Source organism: Hippocampus guttulatus, chromosome 9 (genome assembly GCF_054856545.1).
Source record: "Hippocampus guttulatus isolate MCC_2025c chromosome 9, RoL_Hgut_1.0, whole genome shotgun sequence".
In the NCBI taxonomy this organism is placed as follows: Eukaryota; Metazoa; Chordata; class Actinopteri; order Syngnathiformes; family Syngnathidae; genus Hippocampus; species Hippocampus guttulatus.
The window spans coordinates 6,311,134-6,324,268 of record NC_141269.1 but is presented as its reverse complement, the minus strand read 5'-3'; the positions used below and the strand labels follow the sequence as shown (position 1 = coordinate 6,324,268).

The 13,135-nt window shown below is 43.5% G+C and overlaps 1 protein-coding gene across 3 annotated transcripts in view; it reads right to left on the bottom strand.

Moving 5' to 3' along the window:
* sdk1b (sidekick cell adhesion molecule 1b) overlaps nt 1–13,135 on the bottom strand; it is a 231,969-nt gene that overhangs the window by 31,163 nt on the left and 187,671 nt on the right. For all 3 annotated transcript variants that reach the window (XM_086119285.1, XM_086119284.1, XM_086119287.1), the window contains 6 exons: nt 9,460–9,581; nt 9,256–9,368; nt 6,894–7,044; nt 4,358–4,592; nt 3,431–3,546; nt 636–822 (listed from right to left, as the gene is read on the bottom strand). In XM_086119285.1, the coding sequence (XP_085975411.1) occupies nt 636–822; nt 3,431–3,546; nt 4,358–4,592; nt 6,894–7,044; nt 9,256–9,368; nt 9,460–9,581 (924 nt within the window). The remainder of the gene's footprint in view (nt 1–635; nt 823–3,430; nt 3,547–4,357; nt 4,593–6,893; nt 7,045–9,255; nt 9,369–9,459; nt 9,582–13,135) is intronic.

The following is a 13,135-nucleotide window of genomic DNA, read 5'->3' as shown; positions in this document are numbered from 1 at the left end:
GCCTGCATTTTATATCCGCTTGGCAGGTTGTAGCACTTGAAATAAACTTGTGTACAGTTTAGTGAGCATTAACAGAAGTATTCTCGAGCATGTTTAGCAATCTTTGCAATGCCCCAAGGAAGGAAAGTATGGGGGCGGGGAGAACAAGTTGTGTGATTTGAATATCAAATATTTATTCGTAAATAAATGAGCGGAACTTGATTTTCAAGTAACAGCATAGCTGCTTTTAAACCATGCAACAGCAAAAAAACAAAAACAAAAAACAACAACTAAATGCTCTAGTTGGAACTTTTTCAAAGTTATTTTTTATAAAGAACTTGTGCACCGATGAGTCATAACTCCTGCGTTGCAGGATGAAGTGACGTGGGACGCTGACATATTGTATTGATGGGCATGGAACTTGAGCATGTTTAAAGACAGTGAGGGTGTTCTGAAGCGGGATTGTCACATTAAATGACAGTAGCAGACAATATCTTTATTCGTTTCACGAAAATAATTTAAATAACTTTAAACCTGTAGAATTGTGGTTAACAGAGTCACACTTTTTGAAGACGCGTGGGGGGGGGGGGGGGGGGTGGCGGCGAGGGAGAAACACAAAACAAAAACACTCGCCGATGATTGATAATGTTTCCTACCGTCTTCTTTGGTTTTTAGTAGCATGGGGCTGCTGGGGGGTCCGTCACCCATTCTTGTGTAGGCCAGCACTTGCAGCGCGTATATCGTGTACTTCCGCAGCGCGCCGACAAGCAGCGACGCATTCCTCTCCCCTTCTGCCAAAAGAACGCTGGGGGGACGTTCGGACTCTTTCTCAGAGTACAACACCTGCATACACACACAGACACACGCATGCACACACACACACACACAAACGCACACGGCACAGTATTCAAGTTTCAGTCAAAAAAACATTGCGGGGAGTACATTCCAGAACCCCCTACGGAAGGACCTTATAAAAATATTGTTGTAATCACACCGGTCAACAACTTTTATTCCATTTTTTTAATCAGAGATGCAAGTAAACTTTTGTCAATGAATTTTTGATGACAGAAATGAAAACCGATGATGCAACAACAGACATTTTGGCAATAATTACAGTTCATTTATTTCGCTTAATGAGCATGAAATGATCTTTCAGTCAGTTTTCATTTTTTAAAAAGCAGTCATTTGAATTTTATTTTGTCCTTGAAAACGTTTTTCAATTTTCGTTTTAGTGGTTTGCTTTCGTTAACGATAACAACCTTGAGGTGGAGACGGTATCTTTAGCGACAATTAACATTCCGGTGGACTCTGATCACGCCGCAATTTGTTGTGCACAACAGAACTGTGAGGCAGAAGCGCTAACCACTCAACCACCGTGCTGCCTCTGTGCGAATTTATGTTTGGAAATTAGGAAAAAGAAAAAAAGTATCCCTCGGCTTCTAAAATTCACCTTATAAGAACACGGAAAGGAAAATGTCAGTCGTGACTTGAAGGGAGCGCGAAGCAAAAAGTCATGAGGTGCTGGTGGCAGCTGGCAAAAGAAACCATTGGGCGCCTAACGGCGAACGGAAACGAGCGCTGCTGGCAGCTGCTTGTCATCTCACAGCACAGTGGGCACGCTTGCGAGCTGCCGCACACGCCAGGGAACAATATAAGTGTGCCATGCGCTCGGGGGCCAAACGGATTATATAAGCAGATTCCTTTTCTCCCCTCCCTCCCCTCCTCCTACCCTCTCCAAATCTCCAAAACAATGGATGGTGGAGTTATTTTGTTTCCTGCATATTAACACGAGCATGTCAACACAAGTGGAGACAAATCCCCCTTTTCTTCATCTCCTTTGCAGATTAAGACGCGGATACAATTTCGACAACACATTAGCCAAAATAGTTTTGTTTTTCTCCGTGCTGTAAAAAAACACAAGACACAAAGCTACATGTCGTCTCTTTATGCTAGGATCAAAATGGCAACGTACATTACAAGAAATCCTCAGGGCGTACGTGGGGGAGGCTGTGAAAAGCAGCGGTTTAAAAAAAAAAAAAGATGAGCACGTCTTGCATTCGTCTGGCGCTACTATTTATCTATGTCCTCATTTCGATGAAGAGCTTTGTGACATCGCGCAGGTTTGATAGATTGCAGTTTCTTGTTGTTGGATGACACGCTAATGATGGATCATCTTCATCCTTCGTTCTGTCATGTCAATCCGTCTAAACCGTTCGGGCCTTAAAACTACGTCCTCTTCTCCCCCCCCCCCCCCCCCCCCCCCAACTGGCATTTTAGAATAAGTTTGTCACGTACAGAACAGCTCACTCCAAGACACATTTTTAGAAAAAGGGAGACAGCTAAAGATGTATGTCTGTGGAGATTCTCTGTCATTCAGGTCATGGTAAGCCATCGATGTCAAATTCGTCTATAATGTGAGGAGGAGCTTTGAGTCATCGCCGTATCCTCCGCCTGTAACAGTACTGACATCCCTCCCCTCAAAAGTTGCCCCAATTTAAAGAAACGGGCTGAAGACAATTGCTGAAAATGTGCAAAGCGCTGCATATAGTAGACGATTATTAGATTATAAACAAAAATTCACAAAATAACTCAAACTAAATTTTTTTTTTCCACAAACTAACTACATTTTATGTTTACTGAACTAGCAAAAAATTAACAACTACGGTGAAAATGTCTTGGTTTTTATCTTTGTCACTTAATTTCATACATTAGCTTTTTTTCATTTTTTCCCCCATTTATTCATTTAGGTATCACTGTTCACAGCTGTACAGAAGTAGGAAGCTCAATACCTTTTTTTTTTAAATTTTGCGCTCAACAAATATATCAGAAAAAAAATTGAATCTCGATACAGTATATATGGTGTATAAAAAAACTAATACTAAAACTAATAATAAAAGTTTACTAAAATAAAATCTATTATTATTATTATTATTAAAATGCAGCATTTTCGAAAAAATAAAAACTCCGAAAAATCACAAAACCCTCTCTGAAAACTAATTTAATAAAAAAAAAGTAGAATGAAAATTCGCATCGCATTTAACTGTTTTTCACTATAGCGCAGCTTCCCTTCGCATAGTCTGCTGAGTGCCTCATTGTCACGGCGTGGAAAAAGTGTGGCGTTGGATGCCCTTTTGTGCTCATTCCACAACATTAGACAAAGGATGTTAGTGTATATCTATTTAGTCACACTAGAGAGAGGAAACAAATTAAAAATTGAAACAAAAACAGTATTTTGAGACGGCATTACAACATGAAAGCATGCATATAGTTAAGGTTGCAGGAACTTAAGGTTATTTTTAAATACTACCACTGCAGTTACCGGACATTACATCATGTCTGGACTTTTTTTTTTTTTTGCAAATGTGTGAGAGTTTGGGTGTCTGTGTCATGACATTGAGGTGGGAGTGTTAATGGTGTGTGTGTGTGTGTGTGTGTGATGTGTTATGTGCACCTTGTAACCGAGGATGGCCCCATTCCGCCTCGCCAGGGGGACAGGAGACCATGTGAGCAGGATTTTGGAGGAACTCACAGCATCAGCAGTCACATTGACAGGAGATCCCGATGGGACTGTGTGACACACACACACACACACACACACACACACACACACACACACACACACACACACACACACACACACACACACACACACACACACACTCTCTCTTGGGTCAGTGCTACTTTGCGCCAGCAATCAATCTGGTCCTTTATCCGAATCACCTCCACCATCCTCAGTCCTCGTCTCAGTGAGTGAGAAGTAGAGAGGACCGGGCCGAAGGAGGTGACGCAAGCAAATGTCTCAGGTGCTGTGAGTTCTGATAGTGCCTTAATGGGACTTCTTACATACTGAGTAGAACAACATTGGCCACACAGTCTAAAACATAGGAGTCAATGAGGCCTGATTCACTAAAGTGCCAAATCGCGGGCGCTAAATTGCGTATTCACTCAACAGATTGCGTGTGTTAGCTGTTAGCTAGCTTTGATGGTTTGAAGTGAGGGAAATGGGAGTGTTAGTGGGAGAGGCAAATTAACAAATGATTAAGGTACTGAAAAATACTTCATCACTCTGAAATTTTTTGGTGGGGACTACTGCAACCATAAACAACAAAAATCTAAATCTATCCTTTGAACATGCAATTTATATGCATGTATTATGGCAGAGTATCAAAGGATAGAAGAAAAGTGCATCTGTTTAAAAATATCATGATCGTCACAAATATGGAGTGTGGCCTTGGCCCTCACCGGCCACCACCTTGTTCTGCCCCTGCAACAAAACTCTCTTCTCCTTGTCGCTTTTCATTTGGCCTGGATTTTGCTATAATACAGATATATATAATATAGAGTCCTGGCTTTAGGCAAACCTTGAAGGCCCACTTACCAGATTCAGCCGTGCGAGCAGAGACAGCATCACTCCATGGGCCAGGTCCAATGGAGTTGTAGGCCTGTATCCTGGTGCGGTAGTGTGTCCAAGGGTCCAGGCCCTCTACGGTGACCTCGCCTGCGGCTCCCTCAACCTCCACAGTCCGATCCTCAGCCAGTCCGTCCGTCCTGCGCACGCGCAGCCGGTAGCCCACCGTCTCCGGACTGCCGTTATACTCGGATTCGGGTAGAGGCTAAAGGTCAGTGAGGGGGCAGGGCGGGGGATTAGGATGATCACAAAATATGTTTACTGTTTTAGGTTAATTAAAGGGGAAGTACACCGCAAAATCCACCCCGTTTTTAGACATCTCATGAGGCGGCCATTTTGCCACTTGCAATCGACTGAAAATGCCATCACAGTTGCTTCAGGGCTCAGGTAATGACCAATCACGGCTCAGCTTCAGAAAACAGGTGAGCCGTGATTGGTCGTTACCCGAGCCTCGAGCAACTGTGATGGCATTTTCAGTCGACAGCAAGTGGCAAAATGGCCACTTCCTGAGAAGGACACACACGCACACACACTGTATATACAGTATATATGGTTGGTTAAGGGTTGAGGTAAATCACACGAGATCGACTCTCAATCTCCTCAAACATAAAAACTAGGCTAAAGTGATGAAAAGTCATCATAATTTTGACTCCCAAAAAAAGGCTGTGTGTGTGGGCACAAGTTGACAAAAGCCCCGAGCAGAATGAAGCTCAAGTACGATCTGACAGTCCTACACAGTCATGTCACGAAAAGGGACACGGTAAGAGACGCATTTTGCTCCTGTGTCATTTGAATGACACAGATGGTGTGGGAATCTAAAGTAGATCTTAAAAAACCTTTTACAATCTTCTCCCCTTTGACATCCCATCTCCTGATCACCTCCCTTTCCTGTGTCCCGTTCACCCTTCATCATCGTCATTGTCGTCATCGTCATCCTCGCTTCCTCTCTCATTTCCTATCACCGTCGCCTCACGTGCCCCTTTAGCCTTTATGCTTTGTCGCCTCAATTTCTCCACCATGTCATTATTTATTACCCTCCTTTCGCTGGGTAAAAGCGCTTCCAAGGCCACGGATGAATACAGCGGGCATCGGGTGCTGCTTGTTATTGCGCGGTTGACATCAAATGTGAGTTTTATTTCTTTCGCGATGCATTGACAACACTTGTAATGCTTCTCTACTCTGTGCAGATGGCCTTGGATAGTTGAGGATGCTGTGTGTTAGCATGCCGGTTAAAAAAGTAAAAAACATTGGCATGCCCCACAGGTAGCTGCATGCTGTCCAAGTTTGATTTGACAGGGCGAGGCTCTCATTTCAATTCCTTAAATGGAAAATTTCTCTGTTAGCGAGAGACGGCAGGGAGAAAAACAAATTGTACTGACGGAATTAAATGACAATGTTGTGAACGGAGTGGGTGATATGACAGGTTTAGGGTTTGCAACAATAAGCAGCAAAGAGAAGAGGTGATCAAAATAAATCGTCAGGTGAAGTACAGATACATGAAAACTTTTCTTTAATGCCGTAGCAACAGACAAATACCTCATCACTGTACTACTATCTAAAATCTACTTTCGTACATGAACAAAGTATTTGTCTTTTGCGACTCAACCCTTTCTGGGACAGCGGTTACTACAGTAGACAGCTCATCATGTTATCAGGTTACAGGGTGCATGAAAGGGTTAAGGAGACTTTTCAGGTATCTGTAGTTTACTTGAGTATGTATTTTTTTTGACCACGTCTTACCTTAACTTCCAGCATTTGAAAGCAGGTATATGCACGTTTGACTGTTTGCCTTGTCCTATTTTCAACCTCCACGGAATACGACATGCCATAAAAATAGACGGTCAAGTCAAGAACGCTTGAGGTCTTGTGGATTTATTAGGCCGAAAAACCAGGGACAGCAGCGACATGGAGGAACGTGAACCAGAGAGCATTAACAAAAATGATGCAACAGACTCTGCAAAGCAAGATATCCGCCATCCATGGCCTCATTTAAAGGGGGAGTATATTTTACCCCCCCCCCCCAAAAGAAAAAAAAATCACTTCTTGTCACCTGTGTTAACAGTCACGACTTGCATGTCATGCATAAGTGTCATCAGTGAAAATCGCCATCTCTGACCTCATTATTTTGCCTGTAATAATTGCAATAAACCACCATGCCGGAGGAAAAACAACCAATCTGAGAGAGAGAAGGCATGACTTGCAAGGTGTCAACCACTTGCTGTACACTTGTAGGCACATTCCTAGGTCATAAGCTGACCTTTACCGTATACCGCTTTTAAGGGGGGGGGGGGATGAGGGGCCTCGGTGCGTTTTTCCCTGTCACTGATTTTTCTTTTTGCCTTTAGTACACCAAAGTACATTTAAAGTGTCTGTGCTTCCAATGACGGTGTGAGGGCTTTTGCCACCTTTGATTGCGGGCTAGTAGGCGCCAATGCTGGTGGGCAAACACACACTGTCAGCCTGAGCACAAATGATTCCCAAAGCGTAGTAGTTTGTATGCGGGTACCTTCCACCTGAAGCAAAGGCCGGTCTGCGTTGGAGACAGCACGGTGAGGTTGGACGGGTGCGTGTCAGGGGCCGCCTGTAATGTTTGGATCAGCCTGGAAGGGCTGCTAGGGGGACTGGAGCCCACGATGTTCACCTGCTGCATCCTAAACCTGCGGAGAATACACAAAACACCCCGGAAAGGTAATTCAACGGGTGGGAAATAAAGGCAGACCGCTGTTGCTGCTTGGAATTTGTGAAGCTACTACAGTATTAGAAAGAAAATCCAGTGAAATTATGTCATTTGTTGTTTGTTGGGTTATGTTCTTAAACGTACAACTAAATAAATGAACAACACATAAAATACAGGTGTGCCTCGAGCTATGACTAATTCAAATCATCTTTCCCCATAGAAAAGAATGTAAATGCCATTCATCTGTTCAAGCACACTCCCCAAACTAACATTTTTTGTCTTTTTTTTAATAAGGAAAATACTACTCTATAGTACCATACTTTAGAAAAGCGTAGCATATTTAAATCAAATCTAAAAACAATTTGTGGTTTATAATTTAATACTGCAATCCAATAAAATAAGACTTCCAGACACTGCAATATTTATTTTTGTTGAGGACTAATACGATGTACTGTATATCGGTGAGTATTGCTAGATTCATTATCTATCTTCATGTGTTGTTCCACCATTTGTGTTCACATATCTGTTGCTGAAAAAGTTGTAAACCTGTGACGATTGATGTCAACCGTAAAAATGTCAGTGGCATTTTCCACAGACTTTACTTTTTTTGTGGTTTCCATGATTGGAAAATTGGTCAATCATTTTCCAGGTTTTCCAAGACATTTGGGAGCCCCGTCTATTTCTTGAGCATCAGTTTTCAATCCTGCTCACCCTACTCAGGATCAAGTGAGAAACACAGTTCACACTTCCTGAGATGTTTGTTTTACACACACTGCATATACACAATCCAATTCACATTCATCACACCTTCACAAGCAGAACACACGACCTGTGAAGAGAGCGAGAGAGCGATGTGGGACGGGGGGGGGGGGGCTCAGCTGTGTCACCGGCTACATATTTAGTCAGGGGAAATAGACAAACAAACAAACAAGCAAACGTGATAGCATATATCCAGACCATTCACAGGGGAGCGTTTGCTAGCTAAACAAATACAGCCACACCTCTGATTGAACCGACAAGGGCAGAAAGAGACGCCGTCTGTCTTGGTATTTGGAAGGCGGGCTGAAAATGTGATAAGAATCAACATCCAAGTGTGCCACTCCATCTAATGCCCCAGTGGGGCCAACATGCGACAACCTAATCCTGCGGCGTGCACCTGTGCGCACGCACACACGCCCGGCGTCATCCAAAACGAACACGAAGATTGAAAGAGTTGCATGCAGAGCGGATGCTGAACCAAATACAGAGATTGGTTCGCGATCTTAACGAATGGTTCACTGTTTGCCAAAGTGCTGAAATGAGTTGAATGAAGTTAACTCATTCAGTACCAGCCAATTCTGGACAAGGTCTGAATAGACGTTTAAAAACGTCTTTGGGAGTGAATGAGTTAATAATCGTTTTACTATGTCAACAGTATGATAGATTCTGATCTTAAGCACACAGCTAAATGAAATTAAAGAATATATAATGAATAAAGCTCATTACTGGTATTACCAGTTTCAATGTATAATGAGTCCCAGATGAAAAAAAAAAATATGATAAGGAGTACTCATTCAAACTTTCAATTCAAGGTCCAACCAATCTTTTATGCCTTCCTATTCACTTATTAACATATTTTTACACTCACACGACAGTTACGAATGTTAGAACGTTTTCTGAAAAGCACTGCCCGTAAGTTAATAAATGTTGTCGAAAGGTTGACAGATGATTTCCATGTGGTGGATTTTCTATGAGAGAGAAAAAAAAAATGAAACCAGAAGAAATTGGGAGTGAGCAAAGTGTCATGGCTCTCTCTCTCCTTCTCTACCTCCTCACTCCTCTGTCCACTCTGTAATGACCTACCTCCACCCTTTTCCTCATCTCGTTGCTTCTTTGGGTTGCTCATCACTTTCTCCGCACACCTTGCTCGCCCCCCCTTCCCTCCTTTCGCCCCCCCCCCTTCCCCTTCCCCTTGCGCTATTTGCTATTTGCGGGAGGGTAATGAGGATCTGCATGCAGCAGCTGTGAAGGTGCTGACAAACAAAAATAGTCTCATATGGAACTGTCTTTGTGATTTATCTGACTTCACCCAAGGCTTGCAATACAGCAAAAACTGCCAGAGAGTAACATTTGGGAGAGAGTCAGACGTGTGCGTGTGTGTGTGTCCATAAATGAGATGGCACTACCGTGTGTATGTGCGTTTGCTGCTTACCTATACTGAGTGAAAGGGGTGAGGTTGGGGATCTCCAGACTGTCAGCGCCGGCCTGGTTGTCCAGCTGGTAAACAAGCCTCCAGGCGTCCTCCGCGCCGTCCTCCTTCACCACCTGCGATCACCAAAGAGGCAGCATTGTGCGATGGGCTCGTCAAGGACAAATCGGGTTTTTGGGCAGATGCTGCCGAGACGCCGGCGCCCACTTGGCCTTCGACGATCCATCGCGAGATGGCCGTCTTCCCATCAGGACCGGGCCGGAAGCGCAGGGTCACGGTCCGAGGGCTGATGTTGGAGATGACCAAGTTGGAGGGTGCACCGGGAAGTTCTAGAGCACACAGAAAGTTCACTTTAGCGACAAACAAAGGGAAAGAACAAAAGGGACAAAAAGAAACCCTACACATGAGCCATTTATGGGAGGGTAGTCAGACAGTTCATGAAATCATCAAACGCCACCTGCTGGATCTGGTTGGTCAGTGCTACACTTGGCCCCGATGCAAGTGGACTGTGATGGCACAAAGTGAACACAAATGCATGTTTTGTTATATTTTTAAGGGGTTCCGGGTTGTGGGTAGAGACAAATAATGAGACCATGGGACCAAATGTGTGCATTTTGATTTAAAAAAAAATAGTGTAAGTTATTTATAGACTGATCCATTTTGTATCTCTTCGCATTGCTAACATTTTCCTGTGGCTATCTAGGTGGCATTCAAACATGAGCGTTGACTGATACGCATCCTGCATCCGCCTGGATGGAGACTTGTGATTATAACGTGTGGAAAACCAATTTGCTCAATGGTAAATTAAAGAAAGAAGCGAGGCCGAGGTAAACTGGACCAATCGATGTTTCTAATCTCGACCTCCAGCCTTCTGATGTGTGCTGTATCCGACTAATCACCTTTTTCTGAGCCACGGTATGTGGATGATATTCTTTGAATGTCTATTCCTTGCATGCAAGATATTCGAAATTTGCAGAGTCTCCACCGAAATAGTTGTTTTGTGCTTTTTAAATGTAAATAGGATCGAGAAAAAAAACTACAATGGTCAGAAAGCGATAAAGGCTCCAAAATTTGATTCAATCACGGTTTCGCTGCACTTTTCACAAAGCCATACCAAACAAACAAATAAACAAAGACAACAAAAAACAAGCAATCGCTGCTGTAGTTCTTCACAAGAGAGGGGAACTGCTACTTGTACTTTCCAAAGGTCATCTCTGAATGCAGGCAGGTCAGTTTGCAAAAAATGCACAAATACGTCTGGAGTCTGATTACATTTGTGATTGGAATACCGTGAGTCCATTTCTTGTTCCTTCGGGCTGTCATGCGCATGTAAATGAGCATTTGCAGGTCTGGAAGACGACAAATTTAAAAAGGAGCTGAAGATGGCAGAATTTTGCTATATTTGACATGTGCAAATGGTCTCAGTCAGCTGCTCTTTACTTTAATCGACGTAAAAAGGTTACACCATCCATTGTCTGATCCGCTTCTCATCGCGAGGGTCGCGGGCGTGTTGGAGCCTATCCCAGGCGTTTCGGGCCAGCAGACGGAGTACACCCTGAACTGGTTGCCAGCCAACCTGACATGCATGTTTTTGGAATGTGGGAGGAAACCGCAGTACCCGGAGAAAACCCACGCAGGCACGCGGAGAACATGCAAACTCCACACTAGGAATGCTGAAGCCGGAATCGAACCTTGCACCTCTGCACTGTGAGGCCGATGTGCTAACCAGTTCCCAATGTGCCGCCGTACAAAGTTACATTGATTCATTTTTCAGTTTAATTCTTATTCCATGAATGCGGTACTTTCGACCATCTGCTCTGCTCAAAAAACAAACCAGGAAGAGGAAGAGGAAGAACATAAAGCTGTAAGTTTTTTTTTTTTTTTTAAGTAACAGTACTGTATGACGCGACGAGACGATGCAGAGAAGATCAACGTCTGGCGGTGAGCGATGACTTCAACGCACGATGCAATGTGAGTTCATTAGGGCCAGACAAGTGCGGGCAGGGAGCCCCGTTAATCATGTTTGACCCCCCGTTAATTGCTCCATCTCCGCGGCGAGAACGGATGAAGGGGAACCGTCAGCGCGCCTGACGTCTTTGCGGCTGCCAGCAGAAAAGGCAACAGCTCCCACTTTGTGATTGCCACGTCCAAGTTGCCAAAAATATAATTACAAACGTACTCTCGAAGCTCGCCTTGTTTCGCGGCAGCGAATGCTGGATCGAACTGGGCACTGCCTCGCAGGTAGACCATGACGGAAAAACAAATAAACAAATGCAATTTTGAGCCAGATGTGCAACTAGAGTACGTAACTCACTAAAACAATCAGTGTAACATGCCAAACAAACACATTTAATAACTAAATCAGCCAACCTTCATACCGACATTACGACGATTGAAGCAGATCACAACTATGGTGGATCTAAAAAGTCTACACACCCCTATTCAAATGGCAGGATTTGGTGTGTGAACACAAATCATTTCAAAACATTTTCCACCAATAATGTGACTTTAAACCAGTACAATGTATTGGTGTTTAAAAAACAACAACATCTTTCTCATAGGTGAAGTTGCATAACTGTGCACACCCCCTTAAACAGGGAGGAGGCGAGGTGTTCCCAAACAAGCAGCAATTGGAGTTGGCGTATACTCGTTTAAAGTACATCTGATTAGCCCCGAAATGATGTTCGGATGTTTTAGTAGGCTTTTCCAAATATATGTTTGCTTTCTAGCAGAAGCCTGAAAGTTTTCTGCTCATCTTGACTGCTATTCCAAACTGTTAATTTCGGGGCGAATTGGAGACACTTTTTACGGTGGGCGACGTGTGCCGATTCTCATTTCATATGAATCTCAAGGTGATTATTTCATTGTGATCACTTTCCCTCTTTGAAAGATGACTTTTTACAGCATATAGGTAGCATCCACAAGGGATCCCTGCCTAATTTCGTAAGTACCTCCATCCAATGTACAGCATACAAACACTATGGCAAAGCTAACTAACCAAACCGTGGGAAAGTTCCCTCAGTGTGATGTAGCGCTTTATGCGCTTCAAATACAATAAGGAAAAAAAAAAACAAATACACAGATTATGAAATGACTGCATCTTTTGCAGAAGATCATTATTATTACAGATCTCGCAATCGTATGGTACGTTATGAAATGCAGACGCACCGAATGGTACGGCCGATGGGCGCAACGTACAATTTGCGGCGAATATGTAATTGCACGGCTTATTTAGCTTCAAGGCGCGCGTAGCTGCTATTATACTTTGCCAGTTATTAGCTGGGATACATTACACATCAATGATGCGCTTTTAATTTGCACAACTGGAAGGAAAAAAAATTAAAAAGTTAGCCGGCTTCTTCACTGACAGCTGCTGGAAACATGCCTGGCAGGCGGAACACAGGCAATATATGTACAAGCTTGTTTCTGTTAATAAAATGTCAGCCGGCGAAGCGAATCTCATTCCATTTTTGCGGAGGATCGCCTCACTCAATCTCAACAAGGGCGAGCACTTCAAACTATGTTGGGCGAATACTTGATAACTGCGGACGCTCTAAGTGGTCTCCCGTGATCGGCTCTGATCCGTACGATTCTGCAACGGCGTCGTATTTTTGTCAACGTGGCAGAATACAGATTGGAATAGCCCGGTATATATATTTAATAATTTGTCGGAGCATTAATAAGGCCCGCGGAGAGGGATTCTTTGTGTTATCGTGATCGGACTGGCGACAAAAGGACAACTGTAAGCTGGTGTTGTGATGATGATGTTGACACGCGGCGACTGGCTGTGATGAATGATCAAATGCGGCGAACTTCATGAATACATGAATAGAGAAACAAGATAAGAATCCAGGAATCCCGAGTCTCTCTCTTCATTCTTTTG